This window comes from Bactrocera dorsalis, chromosome 4, assembly GCF_023373825.1.
Source record: "Bactrocera dorsalis isolate Fly_Bdor chromosome 4, ASM2337382v1, whole genome shotgun sequence".
In the NCBI taxonomy this organism is placed as follows: domain Eukaryota; kingdom Metazoa; phylum Arthropoda; class Insecta; order Diptera; family Tephritidae; genus Bactrocera; species Bactrocera dorsalis.
This window is the reverse complement of record NC_064306.1, coordinates 58,787,807-58,812,125: the sequence shown is the minus strand read 5'-3', so window position 1 is coordinate 58,812,125 and position 24,319 is coordinate 58,787,807. Positions and strand designations below refer to the sequence as shown.

The 24,319-nt window shown below is 37.7% G+C and overlaps 2 protein-coding genes across 2 annotated transcripts in view; one reads left to right on the top strand and one right to left on the bottom strand.

The window, feature by feature from the left end:
* The window catches only part of LOC105225696 (furin-like protease 2), a 725,052-nt gene that overhangs the window by 308,745 nt on the left and 391,988 nt on the right, over positions 1–24,319 (top strand). The gene's annotated exons all lie outside the window — the stretch shown is intronic.
* LOC105225721 (gustatory receptor for bitter taste 66a-like) lies at positions 2,216–24,309 on the bottom strand. Its single transcript, XM_011204320.3, has 8 exons — positions 24,256–24,309; positions 16,118–16,202; positions 3,871–4,254; positions 3,299–3,808; positions 2,961–3,244; positions 2,715–2,903; positions 2,565–2,654; positions 2,216–2,432 (listed from the first exon to the last, which is right to left on the bottom strand). The coding sequence occupies exons 1-8, from the start codon at positions 24,307–24,309 to the stop codon at positions 2,262–2,264; spliced, it is 1,767 nt and encodes a 588-aa protein (XP_011202622.3). The 3' UTR covers positions 2,216–2,261.

The following is a 24,319-nucleotide window of genomic DNA, read 5'->3' as shown; positions in this document are numbered from 1 at the left end:
AAAAGTCGCGCCCAAGCAACGATGTGTGAGCAGGGGCGTTATCGTGGTGCAAAAGCCAATTTTTGTTCTTCCACAAATCCGGGCGTTTCTGGCGGATTGCTTCGCGCAAATTGCGCATAACTTGCAGGTAATATTCCTTATTGACCGTTCTTCCCTGTGGCAAGAACTCATGATGCACCACGCCCCTGAAATCGAAGAAAACTGTCAGTTACGATTCGTGATACTTTTTGAACACACCTCGTATAAAGGCAAAGCCGCTCAAAAATAAAAGTGATGCTCCTTTTTCGATCATTTTGGTTGGCTGCATTAAAAATTTGTTCCGGAGACGTTCAATAAGAAGTCCCATTTGGCCGAATTGAGGTGTTTGAGCGAGAACATCCGTCGAAAACGGAAATCGATCAATTACACCGTATTCTCAAGATTTGGCTCCGTCTTTTTTTCCTGTTCCCAAACTGAAATTACCGCTTCGGGCAACCCGTTTCCTGTCGATCGAAAATATAAAACAAAATCCGCTGAAGGGGCTGAAAACCATTCCAAAATGTGCTTATGAAAAATGTATTACATTTGGTGTGGATTACTTTGAATAGGACACAACGTACGCTGCATGTCACAATACCTCATTATACCAAAGGGAAAGAATGCGGAAACTCGTCATCAGGCCAAACTTTTGCTTGAACTTTGTAATGTTCATTTATCATCAAGTCTGAACTATGCGGCGGATGCATTAAAAAATCCCAACCAATTTGAAGAAACTTCTGGCTAAGCACTATTGAGGTGTGTAACCTAGCGCTCCAATTGGCTAAAGCTGATTTCTTCTGGGCGATTGCTTACTTCAGACGACTTAATTGTTCTTAATTGTTGATAATACATATTCGAATTAGGAGTTTAGCAGTAAGGAAACAACTCTTGGTAAATTTTTCCCTGGCAATCACTTCAAAATCATAGCACAACCTTCCAATTCTATCTGGGCGACCATTGGCGCCACCTCACCGCGATTTTACCATGACCGTAAGGTACTCACTTTTCTTCTTTAGTAATCATCTGTTTCTTGAAATGGATTTTATTGCGATGTATGAAGTTTTGCGTTAACTCGAGATTTTCAACAATTACACACAAGAGCGCTTTCTATTTTTGACACTAAAATTACCGGAGCGGAATCGGGGAAAGCAAATTTTCGGGTGTTTAACTGTTGCAAGGTTAAACCCATATATACTATTCACTATTTCCAGCCGCTTGAATTTTTCGCTTTTATTAAAGAAAAACCATAAAATGTAGGGTATCTTTACAGGGTGGTATCCATTGACGCGTTTTCAGACAATGCTCAGTCAAACAATCACAAAATTTGAGAATTTTTTTTAATACTGAAAACCTTTTACCTCAATTACAAAATATGTCTGTGATATATTTTACACGTTTATGACCTCAAGTGAGTTCATCTGCGTAGATAATTAAGTTCAGAGGACAGAAAACGGCCGAGGAGACCAAAACTGATCGATTATTCGCCGTTTTTCCGAAAAGTTTTTCGAGCGGATACATAGAGGAAGGCGGGTATTTGTTTTTTCCTTTATATCCGCAATACATTTTCACAGTGAGGTCTTATTGGTGAGCCCCATATACACCATTTTAACTGAGCATTCAAAAATTTTGGAAATGGTAGAGAGTCTAAAACTAGGCCTGTAATTGCAGACTACATCCTTCCCACAACCTTTAATCTTATGCGGGTAATAAATGTCAATTTACTGTCTAAAGTTACCAGAAGAAGAGAAGCATGAGAGGACATACATAGGCAGAACAATTTTGTATATTTACAGGCGGCAGTTCAGCAAGATCTAATTTGAAACCTTGATATCACAAATGACCTTGGCGATATCCTGCGAAAGACACAGAGTGCTACAATTTATGGATGACAAATTATTAAAGGAAAAAGTAGAAGTAGTTCCAAGCTCATCATGTAGATAATTTTTTGAAAAAATCAGCAAACAAGTTAGAAATTTCACCAGAAGGGTACGAAGCATGAGCTTTTGTTGAAGAGACTTTTAGGGAATATTTATTTTTAAGATTTTCAAACGTTTGAGGTCCTTAGTAGCAGCTCAGTCTGTACACCTTAGTCCACTGTAAATGCGTTTTTTAAACATTGAATTTATGAATATTTTTAATAATGCAATTATCGTAAAATTCTACATTAAATATACGAATTATAAACTGTAAATATACATACATACAAACAAATACATAAAATTTTCAAAATTTACATTGCATATCTAATCCCATGGCGTTGTCGATTCCATCATGCCGATGGTGTAATTTTCAGTAACCAACGCAATGGCGGTGGTCTCATTCGCCGCGGCCAATTCCTTAGAAATGCGCACTTGTTGCGCGGCCATATCGAATTGTATGAGTATGATCAGATAACTGGTTATTGCGCCGCAAACCTATAAAACATATCAAAAGTACGCATAAAAATATAACGGTTTCAGAAGGCACACGCATGCCACAGTAACGGCAATAAAAGCTACTATAGAAAATAAGGAAGCAGTTAGAGTATATTACTCCAAGGCACGTACCGCATATAAAGTACCCATGTCCAGCGTAAAGAAACCGCATGCCGAGAAATTTATGGCGTGATTCAAGAGTTTCAATGACAAATGATTAACCTGAAATTATGCGAGTTTTGCGATAACAAAAAATATGAAGAACAAAAAGCGAACACTGACAATTTCATAAACCTCATTGGTGTCGGCGGCAACGCCACACTTATGGAGACAAATGCCGGCACGACGCGCTGCCTGCGACGTCTTCCAGCTGTAGAGCATCAGCGACACGCATTTGCCGCCGATGTAGGTGAGAAAAACGGTCGAGATGGAGCGCTCTTTGGCGGAGCGAAAAATGAGTGGTATGGTGTGCTACGAAAGAGAGCGTAAACACTACTGTTTATTGGCGGAAAAGACGACGTTACTTACGTCCGGTTGCGTAGCGCAATAAACAAAGTAAAGTTGCGATGTAACGACGACAAAACCGAAAGCCATCAGTATCAGTATTGGATAAGACCAGAGTTCGTTGAGTAACTTGGCGATCCTACAAGTGCTGTCGTGCAACTGGCATAAGCTTATGAAACGCTCCTGCAGCGCTTTGAACGTGTAAAGCGAACTTTCATGGGTTATGTTAAGCATGTAGTTTCTGATCGGTTCGGGTTCGAGCAGCGATTCGCCGAAAGCATTGCGCACCAGACGCTCCAGCTTGATATCTGTGGAAAAAAGATATTCACTAAGACTATTTTTTTCGACTTTACGATACATACCACCAATTTGTTCTTGCCGCAGTGGCAGCAATGTCTGCAACACCAAGTCCTGCTCCTGGTAGAGTTCACCTTTCAGCTGCTGGTTTTGTCGCTTCTCCAGCTCTTCTGCTATTCTCTCCAGCTCCGCATTAATCGCATCGAAACGATCGCGCAACCCCAACAAAATGCCTAGAAACCAAATTTTATCTAGCGTATTATAGAAAGTGGGCAGCGAGGTAAAAATCCATAGCATCGTGGTCCATTTCAGTTCGTCAACCAGAAACCAGATTGAAGAGAAAAATATGAAAAATTCGCAGAAAAAAGTAAACGCAATCATTAGCCAAATGCCACGCTGCACGCGTCGATTATCCACCGTAATGCCCAACTGGCGAAGATCCTCGTCCACACAGTCGATGCGTTCGAAGAGTCCCGGTAGCCGCCGTTGATTGCGTATAGCCATTATCTGGTCGGTGAACATGGTGGCGGGCGTAATGTAGGTGAACACTATGGTCACTATGATGCTGAGGTGATCTGGTTTTATGCAATATTTAGAAAATATATAATACTCATATGATCTCCTGTCTTTTACTCACTATTCTTTGTTATGACCTCTTCATCGCTGAACGTAAATAAAGACAAGTTGAATAGCATGAAAGTAATGCACATAATCGTCACCACCACACAGCTGCCCAGGCGTGAGGGCTGCAGTATGCCTTGATAGTAGAATTTCTGCAAATCATAGGGATAAACGCCTAAAAGTTTGCAAAGATAATAAATTGACTTAAAACTGTGCAAAAATTGCTGCGGTCGGCCATTGACTTCGGACATCTTTGCTGCTGCGGCGTTAACTGTTTTGTAGGTGTTGTGTGCTAATGCGCCTAAATGTAGACAGTAAATGACAGCTAGGTGCCAAACGCAGTAATTAGTAACAGCACTGATGGGCGATTTCTTTTTAATTAATGGAAATTGTTGATACACTGGGAGAAATGAAAGAAAGCTTTGAAAAAATCATAGAAATTAGGAATAAAATATATTAAGAAAATATGATAAATACTTATTGAAGTAAAATATTTGGAAAAAATGAAAGTCAATGTTGAAAAAACTTGTTTTTTAGTCGATTTTATTACAAAAACAATTTTTTACTATTTTTATTTTTGTGGTGGGAGTTGAGTCCATTACCCCTGTGTAGTAATGACTCGATCATAGAGTCATAGTGACCATTTTCGATCTCATGAATAAATACTGTATATACATACATATAACTGTTTTTGTTACTTTCCGAATATGGGAGGGCCATCTTTTCCGATTCCTCCCTCCCTTACTCGAATGGAGTTTTATAATTCTGTAAGGAAAGCGAATTCTTTCTTGTAAAATTTACTTTAACCGGCAAACAAATCTACAACCTATGAAGTCGCACAGAGAAATTTAGTTAGTTAAGAGAGGGAGAAAAAAAATTCAAGAGGGTAAGAAAGAGAGAGGGATTAAGGGAGCAAGAGAAAAACATATAGAGAGTAAGAAAGGTAGAAAATGGAAGAGCATGAGGGGGGAGAAAAAAGGGCTAGAGATAGAAGATATAAAGGTCAAAAACTCAGCATCTTTTCAAATCCCCTTAATTCTTTTAAGAGAAGGAGAGAGAGGAAAAGAAGGACTGTGAAAAAGTTTGTGAACGAGAAGAAGTGAGAATGAAAGATATATAGAGAGAAAGAAAGATATAGAGGATATCTTGGTCAAGAACTCAGCATCCTTTCAATTTCCCTTAATACTGTTGAGAGTGGGAGAAAGCGAAAAATACGGACAGTGAGAGAACTATTGATAGTTAGGGTGAAAAAATATAGAAAGAATGAAAGAGAGCGAGAGTGAAAGTTAGATAGAAGAGAGAAAGAGACAGGGGATATCATGGGTAAGAACTGATATCCTTTCAAATCCTCTTCATACTGTTAAGAGTGGGAGAAAGAAAAAAACATAGAGAAGAAGAAAAAGAGATAACAGGACAGAGTGAGAGAGCGAGAGAGTGAAAGAGATAGCGGGTATCATCGTCAAGAACTCAGCATCTCCTCAAATGCCTTACATTTTTTTATCACTGTCTTCGCATCGGAAGACTCAAGACAACAACAATTATTGAGTTCTTTTGTGCAGTTGCATTAGAATGAAATACAAAATAGAACCTCAAGTCTTAACGTAATCCAATTATTCATCCATTTTCCGTTCCGTGATGATCTGACAACTTCGTATTGGCTTCGTATACTATTGGTCGAACATAACCAGTTTTAATAAACATCTAAAAGTAAAAAAAAAATAGTTTGTAAATATAATCAGAGTTTCGAACCATTCTCGAAGTGAAACTAAAATATATTACTTCGATTAACAGTAAATACTTTATATACTCTTATGCTCCTCTTACTCAGCCACTACTTTCGAACGAAGCTAAGTAATAACCCTTGCATAAGAAATTTATTTCAGTGCACACAACTAGATGCATATCGCTTAAAACCTCTTATAATAATTGCCAGCGATAAACGTGCCAATCCATTTGCCATTCAACGATGAATATTTGCGCTGCTTATTTACATACAAACTAGTAACGCGACGGATATCTATTTACATATTATTGTTCATTCATAAAAAGAACACATTTGTCATTGTTTGCAGCAAAAAGTGAAACAAACTCTTATCGCTCTAGAAGAAATTAATCTATTTTATTAGAGTGCGGCGACTACTCTGTTCGCAGTCAGTATGCACTTTAGTCAAAGTGATGAAGACAACAGGGTGGTTGTGAATAATATAAATGGAAAATGCAAGCGTTGACGTTAGAAGTGGTAGTACGCCCAAAAAGATTGTAATAATAGAAAAAAATGTCCAGGGAGGCAATACTGTAGCTTTCAGTAAGCAATGGAACTGAAATAGAACTAGTTCCTTTTGGTGGTGTACTAGTTACTTTAAACAAAGTTCTGGTATTGGCGAGTAATAATTTACTCAAGCGACTATCAATTTTCTCACACCGTCACTAGTTACGAACTACTTCTATAGAGGTACTATAAAGTTTAGAAAAAAATCAATTTATAATAGTTTTAAAATTATTAAAAATATATACATATGCTTATCTTTCAAAGGAAAAATTCTTTAATTTTTATTCTTTTAAACATTTTACTTGAATACTGAATTACTTTATTGAAAAATTCCATTTAATATTTTTGAAACTATTGCCAAACTAGTAACGGGAGGAACTACTCCTATAAGAAACTGGTACTAAACCGTGATTTTGACCGCGTTACTGATTTACTCTATCGAAAAATTCCTTTGCATATTTTTGGCACTAATTAAAAACTACTTACCGCTGTAACTACTCCTATAAGAGCCTGTTACTAGTCCGTTTGCTGCTTATTTTATATTATTTTAAGATATTTTAATTAAATACTGATTTACTTTATTGAAAAATTCCATTTAATATTTTTGAAACTATTGCCAAACTAGTTACCCCTATAAGAAACTGGTACTAAAGCGTGATTTTGACCGCGATACTGATTTACTCTATCTAAACGTTTTTGGCACTCATTTAAAACTAGTTACCCTTGTAACTACTTCCAAAAGAGACTGGTCCATGTCCATGTGCTGCTTACTAGAAATTTTCTCTAGTGTGTAAATAGTGGCATGCCTACACATTATTTTAATTTCTTGATTGCAGTTGCATTTTATTTGTTATTGACGTTAATGCATATCTCGATGTATTGGCAATCATTTGAATTGCGAAATTTTTGAATTAGTGCATTATATGACAGAAAAATTGCGGAGCCATTCTTATCGCATTGCAATTATGACATCTGTATGTTTTATGATGATGCATTATTAGTGCAAAACGATTTGTTTAATTAAGAGCTTTCGATTATCATTTTTAAAATATATTAATATTTGTCGCCATTGAGGCGTTTTCTATTAGAGAAATTACAACGATGAGTATGAAAATTGAAAAGGTTTTTAATTTGTTGTAATTCATTGTATTTACAACAGTATTTTTTTAATATTTTTAATTAATGTAACTTTTTTTTCGTATACATGTACATATATATAAAATAATACAAGGGAAATTCAGGAAATATAAATAAACAATATGAACCCTTTTTTAGTGGTTAATCACAGAAAAGTCTATGGCGGCAAGTATTTAGTGAAATTAGTGGTTTCCAAGGATACACAGAACTCATATTATTAATGATCCATAAATGAGTTTATCGATAAGCTACCATCCTAAAGGTAAAAATCAGCCACAGCATATATTTTAAGAAATGTAACCTGTAACCAAAGACAAGGACCTACATTTCCCTGCCAAGGAACTACTTGATTTGTTAGCTTTATGAATCAAAATGAGAACTTTAACCATTTCATAAGTTGGTCTGTTAAAAAAATGGTTATGATTGGTTTACGATTCATACTAACAAAGAATATTCAACTGATTTGCATTAGTTTTTGATTGTATAAAGAAGTTTGTTTAAAAAAGCCTTCAATTACCCTTTTTTACTGCCTAATCCTTATTAATTTAAACGCTTCAGATTATAACTTTTGTTATTGTTATACCCTGAAGACCGAAGAGGAAATATTGAGACCCTCGTGGACGACCTACTAGAATTGCTAACTGAATGGGATCCGCTGTCAAGAAAGTCCTAGGGCTGCAGGCCAAGGATCATTAGGTGGTTTTCCACTATGATCGTCCGATCTATAATCACGTATGGCCTGGGCCTCAAAAGCTTCGCAGACTTCACCATCGAAGCCCCAACGACTTGCATGTCGAGTGCAATGCACACTTCTCCTACGCCAGCACTTAAAGTAATTCTTGAGCTTACACCGCTTCATCTAGTGATCAGTCAGGTAGCCAAGTATACACAGCAGAAAGGTGTGGTAGAGGTAAGGTAATCTCGTCCCAGAGTTAAGTTGTACTATACCATTGGCCCTTCTCTCAATGGACAGCACTACTAAAAGGGTTAACTTCACCAAGAAGTTCACGGTTACCTGCCAAGGCTGAATATAATTATTCCACTCTCGAGCTACTGCTTAAGGATAGTACGATCACGTGGCACACTGACGGCTCGAAAACGTTGGAGAAAATCGGTCGCAGGGCTACGCCTTAAGCTCTCCAACCCATGAAATGCTTTTATAATATTTTTAAGGCAAAAGTGCTTGACATAAGTCGGTGCATAGAGATAAATCTCCAAATTACTTAGCGAGAGTCAAGCGGCACTTAAGGCAGTCTCTTCTTAAGAGATCAAGTCGCTACTGGTGCAGGAGTGTAGAGAACGGCTGAATAGCCTAGCGGAACGTAACCATGTGCGACTCATCTGGGTGTCCGGTCAGAAAGGGAAGGAACTGGTTGATGAGCTCGCCCGCTCCGTAACATCTATTACATATTAGGACCTGAACCTACCATAAAAGAATTGCTCCGCAAGGAAGAAGGAGTAGGCAGAGTATTATACATATATTTGTAGAGGGTACACCAGCGTTCGATCTAGCGGTTTCTTATACAATATTTCCCCAAAAATAATTTCATAAACTCATCTTGAAACTGCAAATTTATTATCTGTGTGTGCTGGCGCAGTCGAAGTGAGTGCAATTACGAAATCGCCATAAATTAGAAAGCAGAAGCCGCTACAAGAGCCAGCTTTGTCAAATTACTTGATATCGAAAATCAACAATCATTAATTTAAATGGGACACGCCGCACACAAAGCCTCAGACAACACGGTGCTTAAGCTGCATGCGGCAACACAGTCAACCCTGTCTTACAGGATTTCCTTAAAAAAAAATTGTATGCTGAGGATTCAAAGATATCAATAAAATGTTTGCGCGCGCTAAATGCATGTACTTTGACGTGAATGTGTATGTGTTGGTGTGAGTGTGTGTGGGTGTCTGCCTGTTAGGGGATATGTAACATTATATGGGAATTTTACAATATGATAAATGGTTATTTACGTTATTTGCGACAACAATGCCTCCAATAACAATTTATGATGGTCGAAAGACAGCGGCAAAGCCGAACAAACGAGCTAAAGGAGCACTTGAGCGGACAAGCACTTGCTCTATTTGTATGTGTGCGTGTGTGTGTGTGCAGAAGGTACTCGTTGGCGACAGCAGGAGAGAATTCAGTAATAAATAATCTTATTTCATCAGCGCCATCGAATTACTCTCTCAGTGCACATAATAACGGCGAAGCGGGGGTACGAGTAACGGCAGAGCGGGCGGCATAAATGGGTGGACAGCAAAGAAAGTGGCACCACACCAACACAAACATATTTGTGTGAGTGAAGGAGGTCGAGGCACCCCCACAAGCGTGTAAGTGGAGACCGCTTTGTGCGGCCGGAGGCGTGTACAGAGAATGTCGGCATGCCTGTTATTATGCTCGCCTGCTCAGTGTTGATTCTGCAGCCATATATATGTGTGTGGGTGTGTGTGTGCGCTGATTGTTGCTGGCGCGACGCTGACTCTCTGCGGACTTAAAGCCCTAGACAGCGCTGCCACAGTAGTGCTTATTATTAGGCCTGTACACGCTGGCAAAGTAGAACATTAATTTTGCTGTCATTGTAAATCAGCAGTCAACGGAAAAAAGCGTGTTCGCTCATTGTGGGAGTTTAGAGGCGTGGTCGCCAACAAAGTAAACACTTTAAAAGCGTAATGGTTTTGCATACCACAAAGGATGCTTAGCGGCACACACAGACGCAGGCACCAGTACTCACATCTGCAAATGCTTAAAGGCTCAACAGACTCTCTCACAAACATATAAGAAAGCTCTTGAGTCTCACACACCTACACAAATAAAAAGAAAACTAGTCAAAGGCAGCGTGGCAATGCGAAGATTTCCGTTGAAACCGTTGCAAGGTGACAAGCATTTAACACAACCAAAAAGCGTTGGACATCCATCTGACAGCGTATAACTGTTACACCTTTTGTTGTGGCTTACGTTGACGTTAAAAGCACCGCAACGCCCTAACACCCTAACCTCTACCCCAAGCATCTTCTCATAGCTTGCCATTCAGCTCACCTGCCGCAAAATTGTCTCGAAGGACATTACTTAGTAACGCAATTTATTTGTGGTGGGTTGGGGGTGTAAACTTGAAGCTTGCGGTGCACTTGCGGGGTGTGAACGCTTTTGAAAAGTAAAATTGCTAAATTTGTAAGCACGCGAAGGTTTTGTGTGTCATGGCAGCAGCATCTTGTTTTGCTTTGACAGGATTTTGGCTTCGTTTATTCGCAAATTGAAAATAAACACAAATTGTGGCTCACGCAGATTATGGGTATGAGTGGTGGGGTTGGCGGGCGCTCAAGTTGAAAATGTATTAGACTGTGTTAATCATTTAAAGCGGATTAAATTATACTGATACCTCGCGAAAGCGGAAGTTGAAAATTGGAGTTGCTGGCAAATACTTTAAAATGGAAATTGAGTTACATATAAATAAAAATTGTCTATATTACAGGTCTTTTCTAAGAAACATTTTTTTCTTGGTATGAATTTCTCGTCAGAAATCATTATTCAATAATATGACCATATAAGTTCCTTTAGGTTTCCTATGCGGAATCAAATTTCAGGTGATGGATGTACTGAAATTTATTATTACTGGCGTCAAAACTCGGATCTATTATTACGACCCGGAAACAGGCGATCAATCCGCCGCATATGGTGGCAAAAGTAAGCCGAAGCCGGCGAAAATACGTCAAAGCCGTTCAAAAATCCAGGTTACGTTGACAGTTTTCTTCGATTATTGAGATGTGGTGCACTCCGAACTCTTTCCGACTGGCCAAACTGTCAATAAGGAATAATAATAATATTTGGGTGTTATGCGTCGTTTGCGCGAAGCTATTCGTAAAAAGATACCAGAATTATGGGCCAACAGCTCTTGACTTTTGCACCACTTTAATACACCGTCGCATACTGCATTGATTCTTCGTAAGTTTTTCGCTAAATTTTTATTCATTATCGTGCCGTCTAATTTAGCTCCGTGTTATTTCTGGCTGCTCAGCAAACTCAAACGACCGCTTCAGGGAAACCATTTTGAGTCAATTGAAGAAAAAAAGCTTTTCGTTTTCCAAAATCGATATGTCTGTATGTCAAAGCATTACTCAATAACGAACAGAATCATTGCAATTCAGCTGCTTAACTAAAAAGATTTTGATATCCAACGGGAGTTTCACATGTCCAAAAGTGATGTGATCCACAGAAAACCGTCGGCTTCGAGATTCTGGTCAAAAAAGGTCCGAGCAGTTAATCACATAGAGCAAAGCAAACGCAAAAAGAAAGAAAAGTCATCTGACTAATCGAAGGACTCCCTAAGGAATTATATCGGCTGCATTGTCGCAGCAATATTTTAGAATATCTGAAACATGCTGGATCAGTAAAGAATAAGCGCTACAATATTCCACTGGTGGAACCTTCACTTTTAAACTGAACTATAAATCAATCACTCATAGTTGCAGAGCACCTTAGGAGAGGTAATTTTACCATATCATCGGTAGGTTAAAATCAGCAGGGAATAATGATTTTAAATCAAAGAAAACGTTTTATGAACGCACTCATTTCATACACTCATTATATACCTCAGCTGAGATGGCCTTTAGTGCCTTCTAACTTCTTCTCTGTGTATGACTTTTAAAGTCGGATTTTTCAGTTTCAAATCTCTTCAGAAAAAAAGATACAAAGTGACAAATCTGGCGAAGACAGTGACTTAGGGTGATGGTACTGGCTTAGTCCTTGTACAAAAATCCTGTCACAATCATGCTAGAAAGTGACAGTTCAGGTCTTTTAGCACGCGTCTAGCCTTAACTTGCTTCACATCCAAAAATTTACCAAAATGTTTTAAAAATAGGAGATGATGAGATCCTCTGCTATCTCTCTGATGTCAATAAGATGATTTTCGGGATCCGTTTCTTTAACCTTTTCGATGTTATGGTTATTTTCGAAAACTTCGCGATCTTCACCGAATGCTATGTGCTACTCTATTACTTGACTTCGTGATAAAGGAGACTTCCCAAAAGACTTCTGCGACTTTTTTTAATGATTACGTAAGCGTTATACCATTGCAAATACAAAATTTTAAGCCAACTCTTTGTCAAAAGTTTTTCCATGCCAAAATCACCAGTTGCCAAATTTACTCTAATTGATATATGGAGATCAAACTTAACAAACATAAAAAGGTTGTATCATTTTGGGAAAAAAATATTTATCGCTTCGGTTTGCTCGTACCAGTCCGGGTCAAATTTGATCTTGAGAGTATATCACCTAAAATACAAAATAACATAACATCACTTTTCATAAGTTTAGAGACGAAAGAAAAAGGATATAATAGAAACCGCGCACATTGAAACAAAATTCGAGTTTTGGTTATAAAATGGTTTTATATTGGTTATACATTGGTTATAAATGGGGTATGTCTAACAACTGAAGCTGAAAATTTTATTTTGCATATACATATGTATGTAATATGATGTAGTCAATCGTTAGCAATAAAAAACTGAATCATTTATATTGCTTTGCATTTTAGGTGACGATATGTATAAAATTGTATATATTGTTAAGTCGGATCCCCAGATGATATTGTATATATGGTCATAGGAGGCCAAACGTCAACAGCTATTTTACTAAAAGTAAAATCTACATTTCGACGCCGAGTAATATTCCAAGCTCTGATTTCGCACTATAGAAAATATTAAGCGAAATCGAAAATTCACAGAATAAAGATTGTACACAAACCAAATTCTACTTTTAATCACAAACGGGAAAACCTGAACTACAATAAATTCTCCAATGAATATTACAGTTTAATTTTTCGAAGCATTCAACTTTGCTCCCGTATCCAATTTGTGTAGTTTGCTTGTTATATATAAACTTTGCTGTATATATTCATTACTTTCCATTGACCAGCACATCCAGCTCATCACTTTCAATACTCCATACAACAAATTTATTATAGCTTATTAATAAAAAATGGCGCGCATACAATTTCTAGGCAACTACGAGCATTTAATCAAAGGAAACGCAAACAAATTGAGTACCATTCAATCGCTCATAATTTTTTGATAAAAGCGCAATGAATATTAAACCAAAATCAAACACTTTGGTATTTTATTACTTTATAGCAGTAACGTCATGCATCGCCAAGTGGTTTATTTACCATGCGATGTACGCAATTCGCTTTATTACATTGTACTCTGCTTTCTGTGCTTGCTGTGCTGTGTTTTATGCACTCTTTGTTGGTGTGGGTGTGTATGAGTATGTGTGTGAGAGTGTTCGCAATGAAGGGACGGTTGTTAGGGGTTACTAGTGGGGCTGCATGTTTGACCTTGATATGCATGTATATATATATGTATATGTAAACGTAGTATATTTACGTGGAGGGCTGGTAGATATATATTCGGTTATATATTCGAGTACTTTTTATGCCCGGAACAGGGATTTTAAAGTTTGCTACGAAGTTTTTATACACAGAAAGTATTGTCGTAGATCCATTAAAAAAAAATATATCTAGTATATAAATAATCAGCGTGACCAACTGAATCGTCTTAGTCATATCCACCTGTCTTTCCGTCTCTCTATATCTTCTTCTTCTTTACTGGTGTAGAGACCGCTTACGCCAGGGATGGGCACATTTTTAGCCCGCAAAGTTAGCAAAGTGCGCACGGGTGCTAGATGAGGGGAATATCAGTTTACGGAGAGAAGGGCATAACAAGTTGAGAAAAATTGCGAAAAAAATGAATTACATTCCTCCGTAACTTGATGTTCATCGCAGAGTGGTTGCGGCAATACTGACATTGTACACAAATTTAAGGGTGGAAGTTTACTTCATATCGGAATTGTACAGTTGTGTGAACAAAAATGGGTAAACATAATTTGCAGAGTTTAGAGTTTCGCATTAAAATTTGTTTTTATTTACCTTTGCATGGTGGGAAATTTTAATCACTGTTAGGAAAAAATATATATATGTTATGTTATGTATCTAAAAACAATTTTATTTAATAAGAAAACAGCATATTTTAAAACTTCACAACACCTTATGGTTGTTTCTATTTTGTTCACACCACTGTACATGTGATAGATCAGTCAATGGTGGTGGAAAATACGTTGCTTTCATTTGTAAATATGGAGTGGTAAAACGTTGCTCTCACTTCCCTCTTCATGTTTGCCCGCGATGATCCCCTCACCTAGCCCTCAAAATGTGCACTCGTGCCCGCACGGGCAAAATGCCACTGAGGGCTAATGTGCCCATCCCTGGCTTACGCGATTATAGCCGAGTTAACAACAGCAAGCTGTTTACGTTTTTTTTATTGGTAGTGTTTTTTAGGTGGCGGGTCCCAAACCCAGCGCACAACCCTTTGGAGGGGGTCTCTCTATACACAAGTGTATTAATTCTTTCAATTTTCGAGATATCCATCTGAAATTCTGTACACGTTCGTTTCTGTCCAAAAAGTTGCTTATTTATCGGAATCTTTGATATCAGACCACTTTAGCATATAGCTGCCATACAAACTGAGCGATCGGATTCAAGTCTTTGTAAGAAAAACATTTTTATTTGACAAGATATCTCTACAAAATTTAACGCAGATTATTACCTAAGCTAACTGTATATTCTCCAAATAAATGGTGCAGATCGGACGACTATAGCATATAGCTGTCATACAAACTAGTTGCTCAAAATCAAATACCTATGTATATAAAAAGCTCTTTTATTTGTCAAGATTTTTTCACAAAATTTGGTATGGAATATTCTCCAAAGCAAGTCTACAATCTCCAAAAAAAATCGTTCAGATCGGACCACTCTGGCATATAGCTGTCATACAAACTGACCGGTCAAGATCAAGTTGTAGATCTCTTTATAGCCTTTTATGCTATGAAAAATGCATATGTAAAGGGTATTTTAAACTCGGTTTAGCCAAAGTTTACGATTTTTCTTATTTTATTTATATATTTAAAGGCACAAGAAAAAAATACATACATATATACTTGTTCATATCTCTACAATCAGTAATTGTTGTCTTGCAAATTTGTTAGCTCAGGCATTTCTATACACCGCCATGCTTTACAATGGCTGACCTCTTACATATACACCCACACATTTATAACTAGACGCCTTTCCATTTCATTGCATTTGTACGCACACACGCAGACAACGGTGCTGCGCCTTCCGTTACGTTTATGTGCAACAGCGCCGACGTTGAGTGTCCTTTTTGCCGCTGGTGCTACTTTAGTGGCCTTTAAAGTATCATAAATTTACAAAGCTGCCATTGCCGCGTTGCTCTTAGCACTCATTTACGTTGGCCTAGTCGCTAAAGGTCCGCCGTCCGCCAAGCCACGACCGTGGGAGTTGCGTAGCAGCAAGACTCAATTCAAGTAAAAGTGGTGAGTGGTGGTGGCGAAAAAAAGAAAATTGGAAAATGGGGTCCTTGTGCGCATTACGGTCATTTTGCTCTTTCTACTTCTTCGCACGTATGTGTGAATGTGTGTGTGGGCTTTTATGCCTACACTATTTATGGTGGCATTCGGAATTCGTATGACAATCGCGCTGGTGGCACTTTTGCGGGCAAAACCCCAAATGCTGAGGCATTTTAAAGCATCGCAATGTGCTAATGCGTCGTCAGGGCAACAATATTGATGACACCAAGGCAAACGAAGCAAGTAAATGCAAAGAAAATGGCAGAGAAACCCGTCAAGTACACTGAAAGCGCCTAAAAGCATGCTACGCGTGAAGAATGTGAAAAAAGTGCCATTTACTTTACGCTAACCGGCAGTCAACTAGGGATTCAAGTTCACCAACCCTGCCACCACACAGCAAAGCGTCTATTACACACCTTGTAGCACAAATTTTCCACTCACCGAGATCGAGTTCGGCCGTTGCGGCTCCACCATTTTGCATTATCATAATCATAATTGTGCATAATATGAAAATATGATTTATTGGCTGTAATAAAAAGGCTAAAAAACGGAGCGCACAAAGAAGTGCAGAGCCAAAGTGCCAACCACAGCAACCACTAGTACACGTATACACACACACGAGCAGCTGGGAGCGTGTGTAGCCACAATGTCTGCGCTTTAGCACGGAAATGCCATATCAATGACGGCGAAAGCCAAAGGGAAAAGGAAAAGTGCATGAATGAAAATAAAATTTCCTATTTCCTTGCGAAGAAGGTATGAAATTTCCCAAAGGATATCAAATTTGCTTGCTGTAAGCCAACGCAAGCGCGCAGCCCCCGCTGACACATGCTGCTGTTAGTGAGTGTAGCCTGGCAGTTGTGTGCGTGTGTGTTTATGTGGAGTTTGTGCCATTGCCTTTGTTGTATAAAAGTAAATATTGGTTATTTTACACGGCTGTAGAGTGAAGTTATGTGCAATATCTTTCAACTGTCTGACGGCGGTGGTAAATACCGTTCGCTTGTTTGGTTATCGGCAGGAAATATTAGGGTTAGGCGAAGAGGTGAAATTTGCGAAAAGGTATTGTATTCCAACGGACGCATACGAGTATATTGAGAGGGCGGGGTATGTAACTGAGCGGTGAATTTCATATATTTTTCGCTTGCAAACTGAAAGACAGCTACAATTTAGCGAGATGATAAAGTGCGGAAGTATTGACCTACAACAAGACTGCAGTGAAGTTGTGTGCTTTTTCAAGGGATGCGCCATTTTTAGGGATTCTTCACTCAGTTAAAATGCAAAATCTTTCATAGATGAACCCACGTCATTTTTAGGGATTCTTCACTCAGTTAAAATGCAAACTCTTTCTTGGATAAACCTACGGCACTGTTGAAGGTATCATAAATTTAGAAAAAATTATTATAATTTTTTAAAAAATTTAATATGCCTGGGAGAAAATTTAACAATCATTCACTGGGGGATACTCGCACTCTCAGTGCACAGATATATAAAAAAATATATGATATATTAAAAAAATTTATATATTCTAAATCTCTAGTTTGAAATTTTGTATGAATTTACAATCACCTTTTATATATAGAATAGTATGACATTTTGGAAGAATATTTGGCGCCGAATCCGACTTAGAAAACTGCATATCTTTCCGCCGAGAGCAGAAGCCATAAATATGCTTCCAGGGTAGCAATAAAATTATGGTATTTTAACTTACTTAGATGAAAGCGAATGCTGCGATTCGGTTAAAATTTCGAGTAATCGATTTAAATTAATTAGTTATTTAAAATAATAGAAAGCATCTCGACATACAAGTAGTAGGTTTCTAAGTTTACACAAAGGCTATAATTTAATCATGACAGGAATGCAACTCTGTAGGAAATATCTACCGAAGACCGTTTTGAGGAATTTGCAGGCATTTTTATATGAAACCGATATTAAGGTATAAGGTGAATACGATTTTTTTTCAGGATCAGCGAAATTTCTGTTGCTTAATACTGGAGATAATGTTTTCTATACGATTAGGGTTGCCAACTGCGAAATATGAATTTTAAAAAAATATGAAAAATTTGCAAAGAAAAATTTTAAGTTGTAATTAAACGTCTAAGAACCACCGAATCTGTTTTCATACATTTTTGAAAAGTGTTTATTACGTTTAGGGTTGCCGACTGTGAAATATTACATTTTTGAATATATGAAAAACTTGTCAAGCCAAAAATTTAAACTGGTTTTAATCAACCAATATCTGCCAAATTTCTTTTCATAATTATTTTTAAAGAGTTGCCATATAATGAAAAACACTTATATACATAGTATATGTTATTTTTTATATTTTATCGTAAGGATTAAATCTGAAAGCAAATAAAATTAACTGAAACATACTCAATGCGCTAGTTTTATTTCATAGGCTTGCCACATATTTACAAAATACTATAGTTCTTATGCAACACATAGCGCTAAAAGATGAAAATTATAATAAAATTTATATATTATTACAAAATTATTATACCGCAAAAATTAAATATGCATTAATGAGGCTATATTTTAAAAATGTGTTGCCATATGTTGAAATAATAAAAATGTTGAAAAAATACTTCAGATTATTACTTTAGATTAGTATACTCTAGATATTATGTTCAAAAGCTGACTTAGTGCTCTTATGTGATCATATACATATAGTAGGGTTGCCAGATTTCTATTTTTTAAATGATTTAATAGGTATGTAAAATAACATGTGATCAAAATTGATTCGGATTGCCAAAAAACAACATCTCCAAATACTTTAATGCAAATCTTTATTATTGCCTGCCAAACTCACTTGTTATAAGCCTCGGCTGCGGTGGGTTTCAGTTCGACCTGGATTTGGTATAAAAGCCCCACGTTTACAACGAAATTTTTCACGAAGACGCCTTCAAACGATCAAGTATTATTCTTTAATGACCGTTTGATCCTATGGAATAAATTCACAGTAAACCACACTATGATAAGCAAAGAAAACGATGAACGTCGCCACAGAGTCTACTTAACCGGAACGGACCTGGATCTTTTATCCGGCCAAGGACTGTCATATCGGCAGAATTTTACCGCTACAACTACAACAACGACATGAGCGTCATCTTGATTTTTTACACGATTTAATTTTTGATTTCTGCTACTTTTTGAAACGCCATTCACCAGATAGTTGGACAATTTCGCTGTCATATTAAAAAAATAACACGTCCCGTCACCAGTAATGATGTGCTTGATGTGTGTAGGTTTTAAGCTTTTGTGTAGAGGTCCTAAGACATTTTTGCAAAAGATTCACGTTTTTTGGTGCTAGTAAACTTGATACGCTTCATTCCTTAAACATAAAACGAATTGGTTAAGTCGATTCATAAAAGATTTTGAGATCCTCTGCTATTTATCTGATGTAAACACAACGATTTTCGAGCGTCATTAACAGAGAAGAATGGACGACTCATATTAGGGAAGTTTTTTGATGACTTCACGATCTTCACCGAACGCTTCTTGCTACTCAAATAATCAAATACTGTACAAGGAAGTTCTCGACTTAGTCCTTGTTCCGCCCATCGCATTTCTTGGACTGCGGATATTTCAGCCTTTACTTTTAGGAGGTCATCACCCAGCTGAGCAGCGGCACCTTCACAATTAAGAGACCGGACATTCCAGATGTATGCCTAATATGGTAATCCATAAAACATTTGCAGTGGTCGTCATCAAAAGAGGGTCTCTCATCCGAGGCTGTTCTCTTCTTTTCATTGGTAATGTTTTTTGCGTGGCGCCTCCCTAACGCGGCGCACAACCCTGGGGAGGTATGATTCGCCTTCTCACTTTATACGAGTATCACCTACAAACGAATGTTTTTAGCTATCCAGAGGATACTTGGTTAAAGACCGGAAGTCATGAGCTGCTTGAGCCATATATAAAAGAATCGTGTCTGGCCACTCCTAAGTGAATAGCGATCAGAGAGCGTTCCTCACTTGCGTGAACTTCTACACATGACTCCATCTTCCTAAAAATTCCAAAAGCACTCTAATTGATTTGTAGAGATCAAGCTTGCCACGAACATAAAAAAGGTTGTACAAGTCACGCAAACTTTGATTTTCTAATCGATTCGGTTTGCATGCGAGGTTTTAACGGACCACTCCGAGTCATATTTGATCAGGTGGTGGTTATTTCAGTTGGTTATATCAGCATATACTACATAGGTAAAAGCGTGGTTATTTATTTATTATGAAATTTTTATATAATTAATAAGTGATTTTAAATAGCGTTTCCAACTGTACATACCTTAAAATTTTATTAAATAAAATTCTAAATTTTTATAATTTTGTCAAGTTTACAATTTTTTCATTAGGAATTGTTTATTTTCATAAATTTTTATTAGAGTGCTGCCACATTATTTGAGTTTAATATCGATTAATATTAGTAATTTGAACTCATGAAGCGTCTATGTCTAACGTTAAGTAATTTTACCATAACTAATAAGTAATTTTTAATAGCGTTGCCACCAGAAAAAAATACATACTTTAAAATTTTATTAACAAAACGGGTATTTTTATAATTTTGTCAAGTGATTAGAAATTGTTTATTTTCATAATTTTTAATAACAGAGTTGCCACCTTATTTGTTTTTAATATCGATTAATATTAGTAAACTGAAGAAATTAGACGTCTACGTTTATTGTTATGTAGTTCTCCCATAATTAATAAATAATTTTTAATGGCGTTGCCACCAGCAAAAAAATCCATGCTTAATAATTATATTAGTAAAATGTTAAATTTTAATAATTTTTTACAAGTAATTATGAATTATTTATTTGCAAAACTTTCTTTAGTGCTGCCACATCATGTGTATTTAATATCGATTATTTTTTAGGAAATGTCTATTTTCATAATTTTTTATTGACAATGTTGGCACATTATTTGCAGTTATAATTAATTTATTAGTAAACTGAACTTGTGAAACGTTTCACCCAGTCAACAGCGAAATAATTCTAGTTTCCTTGCGTAATATACAAAACATGCTCAGTATCCACACGCGCATCATATAACATAAGAACCAATTTGTTTTATTAGCGCTGGGGACACACTGTCATTTCCACTCATATGTCGTAGTATGCGTAACTATACACTTTTCGATGCTCCGGTGCCGACAGCTAGCTACCTTTTTAACATTGCAGCTGACATGCCATTTCGTGTAGATATTTCACACATTCGGCGGCAAGTGCGAAAACGCTCGCGCGCTGCCGTTGCTAACGACAGGATGGCGGCAACAACCAACACGGAGTGTTTGTAATAGTGGCAACGACAGCAATGGCGTCAACATGAGCAGCACCGTTGGCAGCAGCAGAAGCTACGAAAAAATGCAACAACAAAAATACGCCTGAAAGTGGTATGTTGGTGGCACCTAACGGCACTTTGCCGCACGCCCTTTCCACTCCCCTGTCGCGACATGTATATTTTCGCTATTGTCACACTTTTTCGACGTTTTTGTTGTTACAAGCGGCGCTGCTGCTCGCAGCCAACTCCACTCACGGCTATTGTTGCACGGCAAGGGGTGGCGCTGGCCGAACGAATTTCCATCTAAATGCAAATTTGTGCAAGTGCTACCTGTGAAAACCTTGCTAGAACACCGCACACATGCACATACATACACACATGCGCGCATATGCTTGCTATTCTAATCCATATTGTTTTTACCGTTTTCCTATTTATTTTGCCTTCAAAATTCGCTTATTTTGTCACTTCCGCAGAGGAATCCAGCATTTTTTGGGTGAAATAACTACTCCCTGCAGCAAATAACCGGATGCAATCGGTACGTGCCATGGTTATGCACTTGAATAGTTTTCGATGAATTTACATGCGAGGAATAGAAAAAAAAGTTGTAAAACTAACAAAAAACAAGGCAAATATACACAAATCCAAGTGTAATATTTATTTACATGTGTGTGTGTTTGGGTGTGCACAGGTTTTTGGCTGTCAGCTGTATGCAAGGCGTTGCCAGAAATGGATCAGCCGTGACACGTTGTCTGAGTTGGCAGATCATCCGCCATTATTTGGTTGTAAAACACAGATATATACAGACACACACATATACACACAAACATAGTTGTTTTGTATTTGAGCGCGTGCTTGTGTCGTGTCGCATCGCTTGTTTCAGTTGAACCGGTGTTTAAGTCAATCTTTCGCTGCAAGTGGAAATGTATTATATTGCAATTTTTTGTTTCTTTTTATTCTGACTGAAATGATTTTTCGGAGTTCGGTGCATCTTAGATGGTTGTGACTACACCTTAAGCTTAAGGTACAGTTTCTTTGCATTTTGTGACAGTTCTATTAAGCGAAGAACATTAAGTAAAATATAATGTCAGATAGTTCGGTGAAGAGATATAATGATTTCTCGCTTTGTTAAACTGATATGTTAAGGTGTGATTTTCCAGACTGCTTTTTTATAATCGAAAGGTTAAATAAATAAACAATTTTGGGTGTTATGCCCGTTTCTTTTGAAATTTTAGTGAAGCCGACTCCTAATAATAGGCAATACATTTCGCAAGTTTTTACTATTTATTTTGGTGCGGAGAAGTTTAACAGAAAAGCTGCCCACTTTTAGGAGTTAGAAGGTATGAAAACTCAGAACAAGCGGAATCGAACATAATGCAATATAAAAGAAGTTCTGGGTTATGATATGAAGAATGAGAAAGAAGTTCAAGACAGAATTTATAAAATGTTTAATAGTTTTCATTGGCTGCTTATACGATCCATTAGCTTGATGAAAAAAAACGATTGTCTTGTTCTGCTGGTTCCTCTACATTGGCCTCTGGCTCTACGACACCATACTATGTGGTGGAGGGCTCTAGAAAAGACTACACTGGCAAAGAAATTCGAGAGCGTTCAACAGGCATCAGCATTTGGGTGCGCTAAGGTCCACTCCACACAAGGCACTCAGCGCAATATGTCATATACAAGACCATATACATAAGTACATATTGCCCGTAGATATCTCCGGAAGGTGTATGGCTACAAAGAGAGAGTCTGGGTTCCCAAAAGCACATGTGTCTGAACACTAGGAGATCCTCACTCACTTTACCTTCTTTACGGATGGGTCAAAGCTTGGGAGATGGGTTGGTGAAGAGGCTTACTGTCAGGAGCTCTCAATCAACTTCAGCTTCAGACTGCCTGACTATTGCAGTGTCATAGACACATTAACTGTGCGTTCAGGGCAGGTCAAAGAGTGCTTAGCCTCGCTATCAGGCCACAGCGGAATCGCAGGAAACTGTAAATCAGATTGAGCTAGCAAGAAAATGCACCCTAGAACGACTATGGGAAGAATGGGAGCGGGTCGGTGCATCCGACTTTTTGTGTTGTGCTACCAGCTTGGTTTCGATCTTTAATCAGTCATCAAACCTAACCTAATATCTCTCTTTTCCAGCTTCTCAAAACGTATTTCGCCAGCTAATTGCTGCGGTATATCAAGATTTTACACTCAGAAAACGATGAATGGAACTTCAGAATTCAATCGCAAAATATTTTTTATGATTGGATAGTTCAAAACACTTCTCATAACAAGCAACTCTTCATCGTTTCGATCGAGGCAATACGAAATTTCCTTTGATAACGTTGGAATGTTCGATATTTCTATTAACTTTATCTTACGGTCATCTAAAATCATTTTGTCTTCACTCTGTGGCCACGAAATTGGAGCTTTAGAAAACACACCACCATTTTAAATCAAGTCAAATTTTCGTGCCTAATTAAATAAGCGAAATAATCAATCACCTTTGTGTGTGTATATGTATGTGTATTAGTGTGTATGTATTAATATCTGAAATACTATTTTTTTAATCTCGAATTAAATTCGCCACAAAGCGCGCCACTGACCCACGTCAAGTGACCAATTCATTAATTAAATTTACAAACTTACAGAGCTGCTAATTAATTATCTAGCAACGCAAAAGTCAGGCCAGAGCTGTCAAAGCTATTCACGCCGAGATTGAGCTATGAGAAGCTGATGAGATTAGAAGAAGGAGTTTAGAAATATTTTTCATAAGCAAAATTTTAATTTCAGTATAAGCAAGAAACTGAAAGAAAATATTATATCTACAAACATATACTTATGTATATACATACATACATATGTACAATCAACAATCATCGTATATGCGCTCGTAACAGCGAAATCACCAATGCGGTACGCTCGTTTTTACATTAACAGCGCCATAAACAGCAGCCTTACAGTGCCGCAACATCGTTGAATGCACTCAAATGTTGCGCAACATTTTGTAGGTGTTGCTTCGGCGCTCATGTTGCGTACGCTTTTATAGCAAAGTGGAGCCAGCAAGAGCATGTCTGTAATATAGCGAAGAGAGTGTTGTTGAAATTCGTCGCTGCACGCGCTCTTCCCTTAGCACTCTCGCGTACACAGAGCAAGACAAGCTTGGCCTGCTGATAACACAAACCGAGCGAGTGCTTGTGCATATGTATGCATGTGTGTTTGCTTGCAGTTGTTATTCAACCACCCGCTCGCTTCATTGCACTTTACTATGCTAACGCTTTTTTGTTGCTTTTTTTCTGTACGCTCTTCGATTAACTCACATTGCCAACTGGTTGCGCCTCACTGCGCATGACTGCTGGCTGTGCTGTTACCATTTTGTAGAGT